At 53.5% G+C, this 20921-nt stretch overlaps 1 protein-coding gene across 5 annotated transcripts in view; it reads left to right on the top strand.

Moving 5' to 3' along the window:
• ATP2B4 (ATPase plasma membrane Ca2+ transporting 4) overlaps nucleotides 1-20921 on the top strand; it is a 104316-nt gene that overhangs the window by 39538 nt on the left and 43857 nt on the right. For all 5 annotated transcript variants that reach the window (XM_074936056.1, XM_074936060.1, XM_074936055.1 and 2 more), the window contains exons 2-4: nucleotides 6391-6975; nucleotides 17384-17581; nucleotides 20150-20407. In XM_074936056.1, coding sequence (XP_074792157.1) covers nucleotides 6780-6975; nucleotides 17384-17581; nucleotides 20150-20407 — 652 coding nt within the window. In that variant the 5' untranslated portion in view covers nucleotides 6391-6779. The remainder of the gene's footprint in view (nucleotides 1-6390; nucleotides 6976-17383; nucleotides 17582-20149; nucleotides 20408-20921) is intronic.

Raw genomic sequence — 20921 nt, 5'->3', positions numbered from 1 at the left:
GGAGTGGAGAGGTGGCACTTAGGTGCCATCAGCTGCACCTCTGCCCGCTTGCCTTTTGGTTTTCCACCCCTGGGAGGGGTGCCCTGTCTCCCTAATGCCAGTAAGTATCTTCTCCGTCTGCCATGCTGGAGGTGTAATGCAGCCGTTTATTATTCCGGGCAGGTTTGTCTGCAGCACTGCATCAGCTCCATCATTCCTCATCAGCTGCTCCCTCCTCCTGCTCCTGCCAGCTTCTCTCTCTGTTCCACACCCCCACACTCCCTCCCTCTTTCCTTTCTCACTTGGCTAGCACCCACTGACTGTGAAGGGGGATGGGATGGGAGTGGTTGGGGTGCGGCTGGGGGCAGGAGTCTGCTGGGAAGGGGGTTTAGTGGGGATGGAGAGGGGGCTGTGTGTATATTTGGGGGGGTACATGACAATGATTTTTAGGGGGACCCAGTCTCTTCCCCCCCCAACCTAGGTGTAGAAAGGAAGGATCCTACTGGGCCACTCCTGTCAGCATCCTCTCTCTCCTGCCCCTCCTTTATTTTTTCCCCTCATTTGAAAGGATCCTTTTTGGTTTTAAATCTCCATCTCCCCTTTTTCTGATGCCCTCTGCAGACGGCTATATAAAACCCAGCCGTGCCAGCCCTGTGTTACATCCACTGGGTGCCTGCCCAGCCAGCACCCACCCTCCCCGGCTTACCTGGCCTGTAAATGTTTCCACTCTTCTCCCCTATCCCTGCCCCTACACTTGCAGATGTGGCTGGGCTGGGGCGTGATCCGGTGCGGCGATGGGTTCAAAGGCGGCTGTGTTCCTGTTCCAGCAAAGGGTATCAAAGCCAGTGTCATGCAGAGGTGTTTTAGCATAGGCCCCCTGGGGCTTATTCCCTAGTCTCCTCTTGACATACAGGAAGCCTTCACTTGCCATACCCCTCTGCTGCAGGATGTCTCCTCCAACCCTCTCTCCTTTCCTAGCCCCAGCCCAGGGCACTTAGCCTTGGAGACCTGGATTTAAAGCTTGCTTATGGTGTGGGTGAATTCAAGGGAGCTGTTTACGTTCACTTGCCAGGATGACCGTTGCTCTGTGGCTCATCACAGGGCAGCCCCGTTGGCTGTTTCTGCTCAGCAGATGCCCCAGGACTGGAATAGTAGGGAATTGGGGCCAAGAGGCACTGGCATGGCTGGACAGGCTGGTGCAGGGGGATGACACACAAGAATGCAATTGCAGAGGGGAGCAGCAGGTTGGGAGTGAGGTGTGCCGGCAGAACTGTATAGATGAAGCCCAGGGCAGGAATAGCAGCAAGGAGGGGATTGCTGGTCATGGAGGCATGCTGGTGGAGCTGATGCAGAGGGTGGAGATGGATCCCTTTTCCCTAGAGCTCTCCACATGTGGCTATTGCAAAGTGAGGACTGTATTTATCAGAATCCAGACTCTGGGTCTGACCCAACCGCCAGAGCTGAATCACAGGCTAGTCCTGTCCAGCTCCGAGACCCACTGGTTGAAGAACCGTCTCTTGATGGATCCATCCCTAATCCTATGTGAATCGGGGGACAGATGTGCTAGGAGCCATCTGATACCAATTAAGAAGACTCACTTGTTGGGGACTTTCTCCACTTCCTTTGGCCTATTGAGGGGTCAGTTGGGGAACAATCCCTGCCCCTCTGGTCCCACCCCTTGCTTCACATGACCAGTACTAGGTGGAAGGATGCAGCCTTGTCCTAGCATCTCTGCACTTGGCTGCCAGCAGCTGAGTGTTTGGGCTGCTTGGAGCCTTCTTCTGGTCTTCCCCACTGCCTTTCCCTCCCTTAGTCACTCTCTGCCTTACTCCCCCTTCAGAGGAAGGGACCCCGGGAAAGAACAGCTTCCCCCTTGGTGCTTAGAGGCTCTGGAAACTAATTAGAGAGTTAGGAAAAAGAAAAGGAGGACTTGTGGCACCTTAGAGAGCACAAATTTGAGCATAAGCTTGTGAGTTACAGCCCGCTTCATCGGATGCATTCAGTGGAGGAGTTAGGGACAGTCAGCTGAATGTCATTAGACACTTGTTAGAGTGCTGGCTGCTGGGGCTTTCCTCCTTCTCTCCCTGGCCTTGGTGGGGCCGGAAGGAGATTCCAGAGGGTCACCCTGCCCCATGGGGTTCTTTCTGTCCCTGGCAGGGCCTCTGGGGCCATTAGTCTGGCTCCAAAGAGCACCCTGAGCACATCCGTTTAGTAGTTTCCAGCTATAATATTTAACGCCCAGGAGGGGACTGGCTGGACTGGGCCTTTGACATGTAAATTGCCTGGAATGACGTGGCTAGGTGGGTGTCACCTTAATGTGTCCCCTGATTTGCAGTCTGCATGGTTGGGGCAAACCTACTGTGGTGGTCCGCTGCCCCCCTCCCCCCCCCAATTAGGGTGAACCTGGCGTTTGTAAGAGTGTCAATAGGGTCAGTGTGAAGCTGTAGACCTCATGGGTCAAAGTGTGGCCAGGCTGAGCTTGCACCCGGACTCCCAGGTGACGGGGTAGCCGTCTTTAAAGGAGACTGAAAGCTGCTTTTGATCCATCCCAGCTACACCTGGATGCACCGTGGGAGCATATTTCCTGGACATGCCCCAGGTCTGTCCCAGTTAAGCCCAGGGCCCCAGTGTTGCAGGCACGGGACATACACCTGATCCTGCCCTGGAGAGCTTGCAGTCAAAGTAGAGCTGACACAGAAGATGTGGAAACATGACTTGCCCATGGTTACCCAGCAGGTCCGTGGCAGAGCCAGGTCTCCTGACTCCCAGTTCGATGCCCTACCCTCTAGGACCACAGTTCCACTCCAATGGGCAGCAGTGCAGACTAGAGCTGTTTGAGTGTAAGCAGACTTTCCTCCCCTGGGAATCTGTTGTTTTTTGGTCTCTTCTCTCCCCCTTCCCCCCCCCCCCCCCACCTTGCAACCTGCCAAGAGGGATCCCTGGTGCTCCAGTTCTGAGGAGGAGAGGAATCTGGGGAGATAATGATAGGAGCCCTGCAGGCTCCTCCAGGGGTAATTATGGAGTCTGCAATTCCAGGATTAATTAGCTGCCTTTCTCTTAACCTCTTAGCTCTTTTCACAAGATGTTATTTGTTATGAAAGGGGAAAAAATAGGAACCATAATCCCCTCCCCCACCCCCCAACACGCTATTAATCAGCAGGGGTCTGTTTAATTGGATCTGCCATCTTGTACCTCCTCCCGCAGGGAGCTTTAACGCCCTTAAATGATAGATGAGTAACGGCTCCACTAGAGAGGCTCCTGTGTGGGGTGGGGGAGGGCAAAGCAAGTAGATGGACGGACAGATGCGCTTTCTTCTATAGCACCAAGCCATGACCTAGAGTTGCCCCCCAGTCCCATACCAATGACCTACCGCAGGGCTTCCTTAAGGGGTTTCTTGTTTTAAGGCTAGGAAGACGCAGACTCTTTCTATCCCTGAGGTGGGCCTACTTTAAGGGGAACCCTGAAAATTAATAATGGCCTATTAGAGTTTGTTGGTCATCCATGTGTGTGTCCAGGGCTCAGCATGGTGGGGGTGTGTGTGGTTCCTGATTCATGGTAGCACCTAGAGGCCCCAGGCAGGGATCAGAGCCCTGTTCTGGGCACAGTTCAGGCAGGGATCACAAAGACCATCCCTGCCTCAAAGAATTTATAGTCAAAAGCCTAGATTCTGCAAGCTGTTCTGCTTGCCTGGACCCCCATGGGCGCCAAGATCCACCCGATGGGATGACTTGTGGGGTTGGGACCTTGGCTTATTAAAAGATTCAAAAGGAGGATGAACAAACAGACAGGGGGAGTTGTGGTAGCAGTGAAAGGAGCAGGGGTTTTCTGGAAAACAGGGGCTACAGCTCCCCACTTTCCCCATGTGCTGCTTGGGTCTGCTCTGGGTGTCTTGCTCTGCCTGGGTGGATGTGACAGTAACTTGCCTGGCTGGCTTCCCTTTCTATCTCCATTCCTGGTTCTCATGCACTAACATGATGCTGTGTTCCCAGGATTACCCTGTTTTCACAAAGGCATCTCTGAGGATACTTCTGCACCTGTCAGACCTGACATCTGTAGCAACTCTTAAAATTCCCTTCAGAGGCTAAATTTGGGGGCACACAGACAGCATCTGTCAGGTTCTCTCTGCCCCAAGTGAGAAGAAAGATATGGAGAGAAACGGTCTCCCTCCGGCCCTATTGCATGCTGACTCCATATCTTTAGCCACCAGCATGGAGTCTTCTCTTATCCTGTCTCCTTATCTCTAATCTCCACAGTTCAGTCCATTCCTGCCTTCCCTGCAAGTAGCTGAATTATGCTGGGGGATGGGTGGAGTCATAATACCCCAATCCCTGGCCTAGCGGGATGGTTTTTCTGAGAACGCAGCTTGGATCATGCGCATCTTTGCCTCTGGAGTTTGGTTCTGTGGGATCTCTGCTGTCCTATTGCTTATGGAGGGAACTGGAGCATCAGAGGGACTGAGATTTTCCGTGTTGCGTTCAGGGAGAAGGGAAGGGGATGGGGTGAAGGCTTCCTAGCAGGATACCCTGCCCTCGTCCCTCCTTCCCAATTTGCTTCTCCACGTTCTTGTGCTTCTGGTGACCCCTTAGGTAGAGTGTTTATCTAATTGTGTTGCATTCGTGCCCAAAGGCCCCATATAAACACATAGGAAGAGCTTCTTTCCCTGCCCCTCAGAGTTTAGTCTAAGAAACAGGGTGCTTCAAGGACTGTGGTAGCTAGGCTGCTGTGAACTTCCTGGTCTCCCCAGTCCCTCTTCAGGGCAGATGCAACCCTAAAGAAATCCCAAACTGCAGCATAGCTGCAACACCCCCAGTTGAGAGAAGCTTGCTTTGTGCATGCATTTTCAGGATCAGTGGCCTTGAGCAGACTGCAGTCGTGAGTCCAAGCATTAAAGAAGGCACAGGTGCTCTTGGACTGTTGGTGGAGAAAGCCCTCTCTAGCAATCTGGGGAGGGGGACATCCTCAAGCTTTCAATCCCCCGACTGCTTCCTTGCCAGCTGCTTCCGCTTTTGGAGAGGGCAGGGAAAGCATGTTGGCCCAAAATGTCTGGAATCCAACTGGGGTATGAAGTTCCGTCCCAGCATTTCCCTACAACTGTCACAGGTGCCGAGGAGGACTCCCCTCTCCTCCTGGAGGAGGAGGAGAAGGAAGTGGATTTCTCTGCCCATCTGGAATGGACTCTTGAATCCTCCCCAGTTTTAATATTCCAGGTTCTCTCCCTTCCTGCTTCAGGGAACCCACTGAGACTTGCTCTGGAATTCTCCCTTCCATGCAGGATACAGCTGGTGCTGATTCTAACTCAGCTGTGTCTGCATGTGGAGCTTCATTGCTGAATAAGACATAGTATCTCTCTCCTCCTCCATTGCCCCATTCTAAGTAATGGTAATAGCTAGTAATCATTGTACAGATGGGGAAACTCGGGCAAAGAAGCTAAAGGGATGTAGTATAAAAATCTTTCTGTATTTAAATGTTTGGGGGTTTTTACCCATGTTAACTGACAATCTACTCATGACTTAAACAAAAGGCCTTTAAGCTCCAATTTATATGTCCACATTTATGTTTGTTTACTTCTTTAGCTTTGTCTCTTCCAGACAGAGAAGAAATCAGTGGAGTCACTTTCACATTTTATGTATAGTCAGTTTCACAGCCAGATTCTCAGGGCGTCCCTGGCACTGCAGAGGGGTGTGTAAGAGACAGCTGTTTTCCAGTGGAAGTCTTTGTTTTTAAAACAAATAAATGGAAATATTTCTCTTCCTCTCTGCTTTGGGCCAGACCGCTGTGGATGGAGCAGAGAGTCACCTGGGTCCTCTTTGTGACTCAACTGGAAAGTCGTTTATCCGGGGGATAAACTTCTTCCCTGCTACATAGTTAGGCCAGTGATGCTGATGCACTTTGAAGTGCTTTGAGATTGAGATGAAGGACCAGATCCTCAGCTACCGTTTAGCAGCATAGTTTTGTTGAGGTCAGCAGAGCTTAGACTGTCTTGTTCTGTATTTGTACAGCACCTAGCGCCACGGGGTCCTGAGCCGTGACAGGCTCCTACGCCTCACAGTAATACAAATAATAGACCCATTTCTGCTAGCTAACCGTCCCGCTTGAAAAGGACTACAAGTGGTAAGCATTCTTGCTGTGAAGCAGCCTTTTCTTACACCATCTAGTTGTCCAGCTGGGCATGTCCCTTTAAGATCCTGCCCTAAAACAGGGTAGAGGTGGGATTAGAACTTGGGGGTTCCCGGCACCAGTGCTCCATTCCTAGACCTTGCTGCCTCCCAGTATTTCTTGTATAGGTGCAGCCCTAGCACCGTGGCTCTCGGTCCCCCGTTCCCTAGCACGTGCATCTCGGTCGTCTTGCTAATGACGGTATCTCAGTCCTCTTGCTAATGACGGTATTTTTGTTTTAAATCTGTCTTGCAGCTCCCGTTGCCGCTGGTATCCAGGGAACCCTCCTCCTTCTCCAAGAGAGACACTGGTTGTTGCTAAGGTCGCTTCCACGGTAACATGCACATCCTGTTTACACCTTTATCTGGAGAAGTTGGGCTCAGCTAGTCACGCTGCTTCACCTGGGAAGCTGTAGAAGGAAGCACCTGCTTCCCCTTCCCCACCTCCAGCACGTCCGCAGGGATTCTCTTCTCTGTCGAGGCTCCACCATCCAGTCCTCTACGGGGCTGTGGAGCTAAGGTGGCTGCTGAGAGCTGCCAAGGACCGTCTGTGTCCCCTGCGGGACTGTCAAGGGAGGGAGGTGAACAAACAGGAGCCAGCGTTTTTCCACACGCGTCTGTTGCGACTCCCGCTGTTTTGGCAACATGACGAACAACGCTGCCGACCACCATCCTGGGAATTCGGTCGCCGAGGGCAGCCATGAAGGGGATTTTGGCTGCTCCCTGGTCGACCTGCGGACCCTCATGGAGCTTCGGAGCAGTGAGGCCGTCGCAAGGATAAACGACACGTATGGGGGTGTGCAGAACATCTGCAAGAGGCTGAAGACGTCGCCGGTGGAAGGTAAGGGGCTGACCTGGCCCAGGCGGGTTAGCAGAGAGGGACTGAAACAGGAGCTGTTTCTCCCAAGCTCCCATGTGCTCTGGAGGATCGGAGGGGAACCGTTCCTGATCTTGCCTGTTGATCAGTGGTGGGTTAGAATTTGCTATCTTGTTAGGCCTAAACCTGCAAATTGGAGGCCGCAGGCCTACGTTCCCCATTCAGTTGCGTGGCTGAGTAGTTCTGAGGATCCATCAGATTACAGTAAGTATTCAAGTGGTCCAATCTGAGATCGGGGCCCCATTGTGTTGTGTGCTGGCCATACACCAAGTGAGAGACAGTCCCTGCCCAAAGAGTTTACAGTCTAACTAGACAAAACAGCCCAAGGAAGGAGTAATATCCCCATTTTGCAGCTGGAGGGGGCTGAGGCACAGAGATCAAATGACTGACTTGAGGGGGCGCCCAGGTCTCAAAAGTCCCAGCCTTAACCACAAGACTATCCATTCACATTCTCCCTGCAGCCTCCAGCTTCCTTCTCTTTGCCAGGCCCCCAAAGTGGGATGCAGACTCCAAACTGGGGGAACGGGAGAAGAGTTGAGTAGTTAGGAAGCGTGAAAAGCTGTGGGATTCCTTTCCGCGGCTGGCCTGGTGCCCGAGAGCTTTGCTCCAGCGTTTCTGCCGTTAAATAATTGATAGCGCTAACAGCAGGATAGCGCTGGGGCAGCGTGGGCTGGTGGTGAAGGAGAGTTTAAAGGTAGATTAGGAACTCAGCAGCCACGTCCAGCTACCATCCAGACAGCTGTGACTCTAGCTGGGCTTGTCATATGTCCTTGTAAAGCTCTCATGCTAGTGTCCTGAACAATTGTGTATGTAACCAGCTGTTCCCCAGAGGCAGACACTTACAGGGGATGCTTCTAATATGGACTCACCAATTCTCTGGGCTCCTAAAAGGGTCTCATAAGGTCTACATGTAAAACCAAGTAACCTTGGGTGGGGATGCTCCCCCCTGGCAGCCATCCTAATCAGGTTTCTGCCTGAGCCCCTCCAGAGAACTTCCCAAAAGAAATGTGGTCCTTGCAGTGTTAGAAAGTAATCCTGGGGGGCTGATGATGATTCTAGTCGGCCTCCCAGGCCAGGCTTATGTTCCCTGGAGTGTTGCACTCCATAATTTTTTATTTCCCTAGCTCCCAACTCTTTTTGAGGACCCTCCAATCTAGGCTCGCAAGAGGCAGGATAGCATCAATGCATGCTGGGTAGCTAGTGGTCCTAGCAGAGAAAAGGAAGGAAAAGACAAGGAAAGTGGTGGTTTTTTTTTTTTTTAACACCAGTGAAGTGTGTTGGACAAGGATCCCTAGGAGGGGAGCTAATGTTAAGGTGGCAGGGACTGGGCTGGCTGAATAGGCTTGGCCATCCCCTATGGAAGGCAGAGGGGATCTGTGTGGATGGCAGCTGCATTAGCAAGGCCAAGACTCCGAAATCAAGTGTTTTCTTGCTTCACTTTGAGAACTTATTGTTCTTAGCTCTTTCGTATTGTGATGTAAGTGCTGGATTAGCATATTTCCCAGCCTTGCCTGGGAACGGGAAGGTGTGCTGGGGAGAAGGGAAGACCACACAAGATCTAATCGTGGGAGGAGAGATGGGGACATCCTGTTTGGAAATGCCAAATTCAGATCACAAAGGAATGTGTTTCCCACGCCAAGTGGTGAGTGCACATGCACGGAGGGGTGGGGAGTTACACCCCAGATGCTGCTCTGTGCTCTTATTTCTGTTTGTAGAGAAGAGAGCTGAAAGGCAGCTGTCCTAATTCCCCCAGTCTTCTTGTCTGACTCTCTCCCTTGTTTCCAGACCTGCATATTCCTCCATCCCACACAGCCCCAGCATTGCTCTCACTTGGGTTTATTTCCGCCCAGCGCCGAGGTTACTGCAAACACTGAAGGCTGGAGCGCTGCATCCCGCCGTCTTTCCGAGTTCCCTGCTTTTTCCTGTCATCGTCCCACGTGTCCCCTTTTTCTGTTGTCTCACTTTTGGATCTTGACAGGTTGAGAAATTTTTTTCGTCGTCGTTGCCTGTGACAAAACACTGACGTGATCGATGGCCCTGATGCAAGAGGCATGTCCTCGGGGCTGGGAAAGACACCATAGCCAGCAGCATGGTAGACTGTAATGATGCCATTCCCCTCAGGCCCAGGGCTTTTGCTCTGCATCCCAGTAAATCTCATGTGTGATTCCATGAGAGAGCCTGTGCACAGGTTGATTCATCCAGATAATGTCACCACAGTGACTGGCTAGGGAAACAACCAGCGGGTCAGAGAGCCTGCAGGCTCAGGGTAAATAGCCCAGCGTGATATATTTAGTAGATGGCAATGCTCTCTGCACAGAGAGGTATAACCCTGGCGGAGGGAATGGACTCCCCTCACTGGCAGCTCAGTGAAGCCAGCGTTTTCAAGAGTTGTTGCTGATTTGGGGGAACCTCAGTACTTGAGAGCACAGCCCTGAGACACTGATTCAGGAGGTGCTGAGCACCCACGGTGCCAGTTGATGGGAGCTGCAGGTGCTCAACACCTGTGAAAATCCAGCCCGAGGAGTGTCCTCTTGGCTCCTGAATGTAGGCTGAGATGGATTTCTGATTGGTCCTCCAGCATGGCTGAGGATCAGTATCCGTCTGTCTCTTAAAGTAAGTCCCTACCCCAAAAAGCTCTCTTCTGGGTTTGTACAGCACCTGGCACCATGGGGTCTGGTTCGTGACTAGGGTCTTAGGTGCTACTGCAATATAAACCATTTTAATAATGGGGGAGCATGGAGTGTTTTTTTTTTTTTTAAATCTCAGCTTATGGAGTGTCCTCCTCCTCCCCCAAAGTTACTGGGGCTACTGCCTAGATCTAGCAGTTCCTCGTCGCTTTTTTTTTTTAAAGTTACGGGCTAACCAGTGTTCAGGACCCACCTCCGTTAGGCAATCCCTTTTATTAAGTGGTCCATAAAGCAACCCCCTGGTTCACCTGCTGAGTGCAAAGAGGTGGTGGTTAATGTTGTGGTGTTTACACAACAGTGATGCCCAGAGGCCCCAGTCACAACGGGCCCCATCGTGCTAACTCCTGCACAAACTGAGCGGAAGTCATGGTTGGTCTGTAACTCGGTTGTCCTGGCCCCTGGTGGTTTGTATAAAATGGGTTCCTCTGACAGGCCATGTTCAGCCCTGTTCTGTGGAGTACTGTGCCCCATGCCAGTGAAAGTCCCAGATTAGAGTTTGAGGGGGAGGCTTGAACTTGCTTCCCAGGAGCCAAGACCCTTTGCGCACTGGTCAAGTTCAGTTCCATGCTCTGCAGCTGGCCTGTTTTTGTCATGGGCTGAGCCAAAGCTTTGGTTCTAAACAGCCCACCCTTGAACCTTCTGGGGGAGTTGGGACTCCCCCACAGCTTGGGCCCGTCTCTAGTATCAGCAGGACGCAGGGATGAGACCAGGTTCGACTGCAGTTAGACATGCTGGCCATTTCTGGACCAAATCTTCTCTGAACCTTTCTTCCGCCCATTGGTTTTTCATCTCTTGCGGCAGCCCCTGTGCTTCTGACTTTTGCTGGGATCGGAAGGGTGGAATGACTGAGAGGCTGTTCTTGGATCCTTCCAGTCCAAAGGGAATCTGGCCTGGGTTGCAGCTCATTCCTGATCCGCTGCTCCACAAGAGTGGGGGGTGCTCTCTGGACCAGAGAGCCGCAGGTCAGGATGGAGGTGCAGCGACAGAGCTGTTTGGATGCCCTAGGATTAACACGGAAACATCCTCTTAAGTTGAGAGGAAGTTACAGAATCTATTTTGCCGATACAACTTGTCCTCTGGGACTTCTGCCTTGACATATAAAATATAGGAGCCCTCTGCGGGCAACTTCTAGTACTGCTGAATTCCAGCTTGGCTCCCCGGGAATGTACACATCCAGGGAGTCTCGCTCCCTGCACTACGTCTCCTGCTCTTCCCTGCATTGCAACAGAAGGTGTTTTTGTGCAGGGACAGTGTCCCTGTGTGCTAAATCTTGTCCACAAATTGTTAGCGGCAGGGGCCGTGTTTGCATTTCAAGGCATCTACAGCCAAGTCCAGTCTCCCTAAACCTCAAATCTTGGGGTTCAGCAAGAGGGTGTTCACCAGTGACACTCTCCTAGGGCATCTAGATTGCCTGGGTCAATACAAGGTGCTTTATCCAGCACTAGAGTCCAGCTCCTGTCCCCACTCTATGAACCCCATCTCGGGGGACAGCTGAGTATTGAGGGTTCGTCACACACAGCCTACACTGCTCTCTATTGGAATTGTTGCATTTTGAATCTTGAGCTTCATGGCTCAGAATGACCCCTTCCCAAGAGCTCACTGCTAGGTTTGTGTATCCTAAAGCATTGCTGTAGGGCCTTCGGCAGCCCCTTCCGTTACTGCTTGGGTCAGGCAGATATTTAGAAGCGCCCTGATGGGGACTCTGTGGTTGGGAGCTAGAGAACCAGAGGGTCTGTCTGCCCAGCAGCCTCCGTGAAAGATCTCCTGTACAGTCATTAGAGCTCTCCTCTGCCACAAGGGACACTGGTGGGGAAAGCACTTTGTTCTGCGCTGTGGAGCGTAGTTTGGCTGTGTTTGTGCCCTGTGGGGGCCCTTCCCATCCAGGCTTGTGACCCCCCGCCCCACCTCCTGCTAAGTCATCTCTGCAAACTGGCCTCTCTGTGTTTAAGCCAATCAGGGCTCTGGCCAGCTCGCTCGTGGTGGGACCGGAGTCAACCACCCGGTGACTGTCAGGGGATGTAGAGGAGATGGCGCATTGGTGCCAGGAGGGGATGGTAAGGAGGTGCCTGCTGTCAGGCGATGAAGAATGACCCCTGCGGCGAGGAGAGGATTCCTCCTGAGCTCCTAGTTGCTTTGGTCCTCTGCCCCTTTGCGTGTTACCTCGTAGGCATGTAGACCACTGTTCCTCAGCTGGCCAACTGCTGTGGAATTAACCCTCTGCTCTGTGAGTTTGGAGCAAGGCTGGTTTGTGGTGGCGAGGGAGGTGGGGTGGGAAAGGGAGCTGTACACAGCAGCTGTTGCCCTAAGCAAAGGCTTGTTCTGTGAATCAGTTTGACGGGAGTCTCTCTCTCGCTTTCCTATCTCCCCTGGGGGATGAAAGTGTCAGCAAATACAGCCTTGGCTGTCTTGCTGGCAATAACCACACCAGAGTCCCCTTTTCCTCCTCTGGCCCACTCTCTCCCTCCTCCAGCCTGCAGAGCTAGCATGGAGAGCCCAGCCCGTAACTGGGGATCCCTGGGCCCTAGGTTGGCTTAGCCAGCCACCTTAGTCACCTTGTCCCAGCTTCCCTAGAAGAGGCAAATCTTCCTGCTGGCAATACAAAATAAAATAACCCAATGGGGCATGGGGAATAGCAGAGGCAAGCCATGAGACCTTTCCGGTGCCCAAGGACTGCAGTGGCAAGAGCACCGGGAGGGGTAAAGAGCCAGGGCTGGGCACCTGACCTGTTTTTCTGTGTGTGTATGCACGAACTAATCTGGAGAAGGAGACCCACATTCAGCCAGGAGAAGAGTGGCAATGGGATGCTGTATTCTGGGGGAGAGAGATTGCTGTTCAGGTTCCTCTCCCTGGTAGGCTCAGTGCCCTTTTACTCCTGCCAGAGGCCATGTCTACACTAGAGCCCTTTACTGGTATAGGTACATCGCTATGCCATGTACACCGGCAAAGCACTCCTGACGTGCATGCAGCTATCCCAGTGTAGCTGCTCTTTCAGTGTAGCAACCGCCCCTGTGAACAAAACAAGATACCCCGGTGAAAGCGCGGCTTTGCCAATCTAGCTGCACCTAGGCTAAGGGCTTCTGCCAGCACTGCTTTGCCAGTCGGGGGTCACACGTCTTCACACCACTGGCCAAGAGATCTATGCTGACTAGAGTCCATTGGCCTCTAACCCATTCCCCTGTCACACCCAACACCTATGCATGATTGGCTGCCCCTTGTCCTTGCCTTCCTCCCTGACTGTGAGAGGATGGCCACAGTTGATTTGATGCACAAAGTGGCAGGTGGCTTATTTTGGAACCTCTTCTCTTCCCTCTCTGTAGCTCCTCCCCCCCATTAACCCTTTCTTTCCTTTACTTCCTACTTTAACTGGTAAACATCCCGGGGATTGCAATGGCTTATAAATCTTTCACTTTTTTAATATATAGTGTTGTTGTGTCTAGAGGTCCCAGCTGAAATCAGGGCCTTGTTGTGCTTGGTGTTGTATGTACAGGGTAAGCAATTTGAAAATCAACAGCAGTTGGATGCCTAACCCTTTTAGGGCCTTTTGAAAAATCAAACCCTAACAGATGTTCCCAAGGTCGCATGTGGCATCTGCAATAGTGCAGGGAGCTGAATTCTGATCTTCTAAATCCCTGGCCAGTGCCTTAATCCCGAGACTAGCCTCCCTCCTCCACATCCCGGAGTCTTGCACAATTCCATCAATGGCACCATAATAAGCTTGGGAGCTCTCAGAGGGCTGCACCCCTGGAATGTCGGAGGGGGCTGTGGAAATCTCTGCTGGTTTGGCTAATTTCAGGACAGCAGGTGACCCTGTCACCGGCTCATCATGACACAGATGCTCCCACTTTCCTGTGGGTCCCCAACTCCAGTCACTCTGAGGCTCTGCTTTCCCCCAGGACTGTGGTGAATTGGCTCCCTTAGGAAGGCGAAAGGGTGTGACCATGTTCCCACACCCCCGACAGCTGGCAGGAGGACTAGCGGAATGAGGTTAGAGGGTGACCATGAAGAAAAGAACATTGAAAGTTGGGGAGAAGGAACAGGGCAGAGCAAGAGGGTGGGGATGGTTTGGGAGGAGACGGGCGGCTGGTGTGTATGTGTGAGCAGCAAGTTCCCTGCCAGACCAGGGGCTAAGCAGTTAAGGTGAATGTTGGGGAGCCTGCACTGACTAGCTTCTGGGCCGGCACCACCTGTGGCGGTCACCTGCTGTGGCCCAAAGGGGGGCTGCTCGAGGTTAGAGGGAGAGCAGATCTGCTGGCTTGGGCATAACTGGGGAGACAAACCTGTTTGTGCTAAAGTTGAGGGGAACAGTTATGGAAACTTGTGGAGACTCTGGGGCAGGGGGGCTCTCTGCCTCTGGCATGCAGCTGGGTCTGGGGAGGGGGCAGCAGACCTGGGCTGTGAGGCACGCTTGCGCTCTCTCCCCCTGTGGCAGAGTGAGTGTCTGTGTTGAGGGGCAGGCAGCCTGCCCAGGTGGGGCAGCTGCAGGGCTGAGTTGTGGGGTGCTCTCTGTGGCAGAGCAGAATCTAGGGGGTGGGGGCCCAGACTGTGAGGCTCTGGGGGACAGCTGCAGGCCGAGTTGTGGGGTGCGTTCTGCTGTTCCGGCACAGAGCCAGTGTACAGTTGGGGCTGTGGGGCTCACCCCCCTCCCTATGGCACAGAGCTGGGTGTGCCAGTATGGCTGCAGCTGTCCTTGTTCTCTGACTCCATGTGCCTGGCATTCCTCCCTTCTCCCCCGTGCTGGGGAGCGTGCACTCATCCTCCCCTCCCAGTCCCTGGGCCATGACACCGCGTGAGTCAAACCACCGCATTATTTTCCATCCGGTCCAGAGACTTTGGGTGGGGCTCATTCCCAGGCAGGCTTGTAGGGACACCCGGGCTGACTTCATCTGGCCAGCTTTCCTCTCCCTGGATCCTGCCGCCTCGCTCTCCCTTCGGACTGTGCGGTGCCACCCAGCCTGTGATGGGACGGAGGGGGGCACTCCCTCCTCTGCTCCCTCCCTGGCCCCCCTGATCTCCTGTGGGTGGCTGCAGCTGGGTAGAAGGGGAGGATTTTGTTCTCTTCGGGGCTCAGCTGGCTGAAGGAGGGGAAAACCCCCTCAAATGACAGGGAAGTCAGTCTCTAGCTAGAGGGTCTGTCCAGGTTTCCAGGCTGGCCCAGCCCTGACCCACATGTGGAGGGGAGATAGTCCAAGTGTCTACAGTTCAGAGCACAGCTGAGTCTGACCTCCCCGCCTGGTGCATCTCGGGAGTTGGCAGGAACCTGGCTGGGGCACCCTTAAGGTGGAAAATGCAGGGCTCTGACCTTTTTAAGGTGGAGCTGGTGGGGAGGCGGGCAGCTATGGATAAATTTCATTTAAGTCCACCCTGACATAATGTTGGTTAAAGGGGCTGGGTTGACAGCCCCGAGGAGACAACTCTTCTGTGTCGCAACAGGGCGGAGATGGCTTTGTGGTGAGGGCTCGAGGGTTAACATGCCTTTTCTTCCCCCCCCCCCTTTTTTTTCCCCAGATGTGGAGACTGGGGCTTGAGGGCTGGGCTCAATGCCTAGTTATGCCCCAGACTTTTCTGTGCGACCTTGGGCAAGTCACATCCCCTCTCTGGGCCACAGTTCCACATCTGGAAAAGGCGGGGGGGGGGGTTAACCCTTTCCTGCCTCACTGCCCAGCTGAGGGCACACGTGCTGCCGTGACGGGGGCCACGTGAACACCGTGATGTATAAGCAGTGGTCTTGACCATGGGCATTTAGGGCAGCCCCAGGGATCTGACAGTCTCTTGTTAACCCTCCCCCTCCCCCCTCCCTTACTGCCAAAAAGTCCGCATGGCAAAGTGGGCGAGAGGAGGTGGTTTTGTTTTGATGGACTGGCACCCGTGTAAGACTGATGGAAGCAGCAGCTGGACGCTGGAGGTCTGTCTCCAAGCCCATGTCTTCCCTACAGCATCAGCCCAGCAAACGTCTTCCTGCGGTTGGGGCTGAATCTACAGATCTAGCCCTGGCATGAATGGAAGCCCCCATTGCTCTCCCTATCTGTGCAGCTGTCTTTGCGGACTCTCCTCCCCTTGGCTTCCCTCCCATGTCACAGCCCTATTCTGGAGCCCGGGGGCAGGGACTGCAGGTGGAAGGGCTGGGGAGGACCCCACAAACCCCTAATCTGCCTCTGCCAGCTTTCCATTGGAAAGATCTTAGTAGAGCTGGAAAAACCCTCGGACGTCCTGGAAGAACTGGGTACAGCTGATTTTGCAAGGCTGGGGAAATCCGGAGTGATGCCTTGGACTTGGTCACCTTGCCTGAGCACAGGACAAAGCACAGATCTGGTTGTCTGAGGCTTTGTGGGTGGTACCTGCTGCCCACATGCTAGGCAGAGAGTGCTCTGGCAGCCGCTGCCTTTCCTGTGAGCTGGAGAGAGATACTGAAGCAGGCAGCTCTGATTTCACACCTGTTATAAATGCCAGAGTCACAGCTAATTTGATGCAACATGTAAACAAGCCAGTGAGCACCAGCTGGCATTCATTGGCACGTGAGGGGTTTGTGTTGGAAAGGTGGCGAGAATCAAGAGCTCTCGCTACCTTTGGTTTGCTGATCAGAGCTAGTGTCCCTTGTTTCCTGTGTGTGGGGTACCTGGTCCAGCTGAATGTCTCTGAGGGTACGTCTACACTTGAAAGACAAACCCGAGGTACTGAGTCTCCGAGCCCAGGTCAGGTGATAGCCATGGAGACATTGGGGCTCAGGCTGGAGCCCGGGCTGTGAAACTCTCCCCCTCACTAGGTTACAGAGCCCAGGCTCCAGCCCAATCCTGAACGTCCTCGCTGATGTCTTTAGCACTGCAGCCCAGTCCCCGCGACCCTGTCAATGGCCCCGAGCTCTGACACTTAGCACTGCTGGTGTTTCTCCACAGTGTAGACGTACTTGTGGGGACACCCCAGCTCACTTGGTGTCAAACCTGCGACTCACTCAGTTTGCCTCATTCTCTCCTGTCCCTTTGCTGACCAGTCACACCTTCCCTAGCCGGCTGAGTTAGGCTGGTGGGGGAATGCCAACTAGGAACCAGAGTAAAGCCACCCACTGTTCTCATGACCCACTCCACCCAGTGTCGGGGGTAACTGGGAGTCCCCCCTGTGCTCTCAGGTTTCTGTCTTGCTGCATCGTTCAAGGGAACTCAACCACCTGGCCCCAGCTGGGCTCGCTTGTCCCTGAGGGCACCTCTGGCACTTGTAACCTCAGTGCAAATTGGTGCAGGTGGGGGAAGCTTGCCAGCATCTGCGCTGGAGCCTGATCTCTCCAGGGTCTGGGCGCCCTCTGCTGTTGTCTGCTGTAGAGGCCCAGCCACAAAAGCACATGCATGGGAGAAACCGAGAATAAGAAGCCGTGCGGTCTAGTGGATGGGACATTAGGAGACCTGGGTGACTTTGGGCAAGGCACTTCCCTGCTCAGTGCCTCAGTTTCCCCTCCCACCATCTGTCTGTCTGTTTTATCTGTGTAGGTTGCGAGCTCTCTGGGACAGGATCTGTCTGTACAGCCCCCGACACAATGGGGCCCTGATCTCAGCTCTGCTGTGATCTAAATAACGCTGAAGGGAGTACTGGAGAAGGAAGGTACCCAGGGATGTCCGAGGATGATGTGTCAGCTGTTGGGATGGGGGTGGCAGGGTGACTTTCTTCTCCTCACCTCTCCTTCTTGCCTTCCTCTCCAGGCTTGTCTGGGAACCCAGCGGATCTGGAGAAGCGGAGGCAGGTCTTTGGCCAGAACTTCATCCCGCCCAAAAAGGCCAAGACCTTCCTGCAGTTAGTCTGGGAGGCACTTCAGGACGTCACACTGATCATCTTGGAAATCGCAGCCATAATCTCCCTGGGCCTGTCGTTCTATCACCCCCCGGGTGGAGACAATGAATGTGAGTGCCCCACAGCTGCGGGGGACAAGGGGCCGTGTCTCCAGGAACGTTCACTGAGAAGTGGCACGGAAGGGGTTGCTCTTGCCAGGAGCTGCACTATCCTATCCCCTGGGCTGTATCATTTGTGTTCTGGAAAAGGCGCTTTGATCGCTGCTTTAGGCTTCCTCTTTAGGATCAATCCTCAGCTGGTGTGACCCTGTAGTTCCAGACAGCTCCACTGAAGCTGGTGGGTTTGCACAGGCTGGGGATTTGGCCCAGTGACTTCAGTGGAACTCTACCTCTGCCCCAGTTGGGGATCTGGGGCCTCCTATTCCCCGTCCCCACCCCTGCCCCAACATACATGCTACCTGATTGACTCTTAAGCAGATTTTCCCTAGCTGAGTTCCCTAACATACAGCTGACATCACTGAGTTTTCCTGCCGGTTTCCTCGCCAGCACACCTCTCCCACTGTACAGCGAGATGCTACAGTGCTGGGTGTGGCGGAAAATGCTAACGTCTGTGAACTGATCCAAAGCCCATTGAAGCTAATGGAGAGATTCCCATTAACCTTGAACGGGCTTTGGGTCAGGCCAATAGACAGAAAGCGTTAATTCCTATGTCCTGGCCACATTCCATCTCTGTTAATTCTCTGCCCCTTGCCGTTTCAGGGAGATTCAGGATTTGCTTACTGCAACACAGTTCAGAACAGGGGCTTGTTAAACACCTTCCAGGCTCCACCTCAGAAGCAGCTGCATCTGAGGGAGTCAGGACTCCTGTTAATAGTCTGTTGGAGAGTGCTCTGGGATTATATGGGCTTAAAAGGTGCTATACGGAAAGAGCGCTCTCTTCCGAGTGCCTGTAGTCCCTGCAAGGAGAAGTCAGTGGCACGATCCTGGCGCTAAAGGATGCTGTGGATTGGATGTGAGACCCTAGGCTGTGGGGGGGGGGGGGGGGGGGTTGGAAGCCAGTACTTTCCCTGCAAGCTAGACAATGACGCTGAGTTTTCATCCTATGGAACAGTAGAGGAGAGGAAACTGCAGCATGTCTCGTACGCTGTGCGTCTCTGCATCAGCTTATGGATACAAATGAATCTGAACTCTAAACACAAGGAAGGCCAGGCAGGCTTGGCAGGATGGGCTGAGAATGGGGGTGAAAAAATTCTGCTCTTGGCCAGAGGTAGCAAAATAATCCCAATTGGAGACCCCAAGAGGAAAACAGCTCCCTGACCAGGGGCGATAGGCTGAAGAGAGGTGATAAAGAGCAGAGGAGCAGTTTGGCTGACGTGCTGATTGGGGCTTGGTCTGCACACTTGCTGTGTGGGTGGGTAGCTAGATAAATGGAGGCAGGCCTTCACTGGTGTGATGGCAGCATGCAGGGCCCAGCTGGACAAAGTCCTGCCTTTCCTATGGCCCCATCTGACTCCCGTCCAGCTCGGTGGGATTCCTTCCACTGACGCGGATAGGAGTTGGAGCAGGCTCCTTGCAGCCAATCCCTGATGCCTCAGGGGAAGATGAGTCCCCAACCTGTGATCCTGGCTGTGCAGCGCTATATGGACAAGCTAGAACAAGGGAGACGGGTTCTCCAGACCTGTCATGTATCCATACTGGTGCACTTATATACATGTATGTTAAGGCTCTAGCTGCCACCAAGATACCAAGCACCCACCTGTGTGTTTTAGTAGGCTTGGAAATACCTGAGTGGTGGTCTGTATCTCCTAACCATATCAGATCCCGGTGCACGTGCATACACCGTAGCTAAGATAAAAGCACCCCATCCCCTGAACAACCACCACCTAGTGCGTGACCATTATGTTTTGGGTTTGCATTGCTGGTCATCCTGCTGTGTGCTCAGCCCTGGGGATACCTACCATGAAGCAGGCTATACGGGGTCTATCGTAGCTCTCAGGAGAGAGAGAGAGACACATTCCCACAGGCTGATCTCATGCCAGTGTGTGTAATCTAGTACCTGTCATCCAAGGATCTGAGTCCTTTGTGAAGTCTTGAATATGCCTCTGGCAATGTCCATGTCAGGTGGGCTGATAGGTGTGGTCTGGCCACGTGACTTAATCCCAGCTCTGATGGGGTGCCCCTTTGTGGTTTTGGAGGTGGATGGGCAAGGCATGTCACCTCTTCGAGCCTCTGTAAATTGGGGCCTTAATCTGTAAGGGTTAATTGGTTAAGGGTTGCAAAATTCTCTGCAAGGGCCCAGTAATGGTGTTTGCTTAGTTTTTATGGTGGCTGTTTTGAAGTATCAAATTGGGATAACAACTGAGGAAAGCAAGACACAGATGGTGACTCATTCCCAAGGTCGCGCCTAGAGAGGGCATGTCAGACCTGTGAAAAGAACTCCGGTGTCCTGATTCCCAGGCCCCTGCCAAAATAACTTCTATGCAGAAATGGCTGGATGGGCAGTGTCCGTAGGGGAAGGGCGACCAGAGGGAGTGACTTGTGGGAGAAAGGGAGAGGAGGCATCTGTGTGTATGTGGGCTTTTCAGGCCCTTTGCTGTGCAACATGCTGACAGATACAGAGATCTCCTTTTACGTGACTGAATCTTCCTCTTCTCTGCACTTCCTGCCCCCCCCCGGCAGTGTGTGGCCAAGCAGTGGCGGGCGCGGAGGATGAGGGGGAGGCGCAGGCTGGCTGGATCGAGGGAGCAGCCATTCTCTTCTCGGTGATCATTGTGGTGCTGGTGACGGCCTTCAACGACTGGAGCAAGGAGAAGCAGTTCCGGGGCCTTCAGAGCCGGATCGAGCAGGAGCAGAAGTTCACGGTCATCCGTAAGGGGCAGGTGATCCAGATCCCTGTGGCTGAGATCGTGGTGGGGGACATTGCGCAGATCAAATACGGTGAGTGGTGGGAGGGGAGCCAGCCCACAGAGAGTTGACCTGGCCAGTTCAGGCACTCCTGTGCCTGTCTCACACCTTGCCCTTTCCCTCCTTGAGTTGGCTCAGTCATGGAGCTGCCAGCAGTGGAAACTGAGCCCCTGGCTGCCCTCTTCGCTGGATGTGGGCAGTACCTGTTCCCCACTTGTCCCAGCATGCCTTCGTCCTGACCTTACGGGGCTGCTGTCTGTGGAGGACAATGTCTTCCTGCGTGGGCTCCTCACGCACAGAGGCAACTGTTGGTGCTAAGCTGGACTCTGTGGAGTACCTCGTGCTGTAGCCATTTCCCCAGCAGGGACTCACCGAATTGCTTTTGCTCAGGGTCATGCTTTCATTGCACTGAAGAAAAATGTTTCTCCAGTCAGCAATCTTCTACCTCCCGCCCCACCGCGTCCCTTTGCTGTCCGTCACCACTGGGAGCTTGTCTCCGCAGCTATGCTGTAAGGAGTGATTTGTTTTTGTTTTTTTGTTCTCCCAC

This window comes from Natator depressus, chromosome 21, assembly GCF_965152275.1.
Source record: "Natator depressus isolate rNatDep1 chromosome 21, rNatDep2.hap1, whole genome shotgun sequence".
NCBI lineage: Eukaryota > Metazoa > Chordata > Testudines > Cheloniidae > Natator > Natator depressus.
This window is presented reverse-complemented; position numbering and strand designations above follow the sequence as displayed.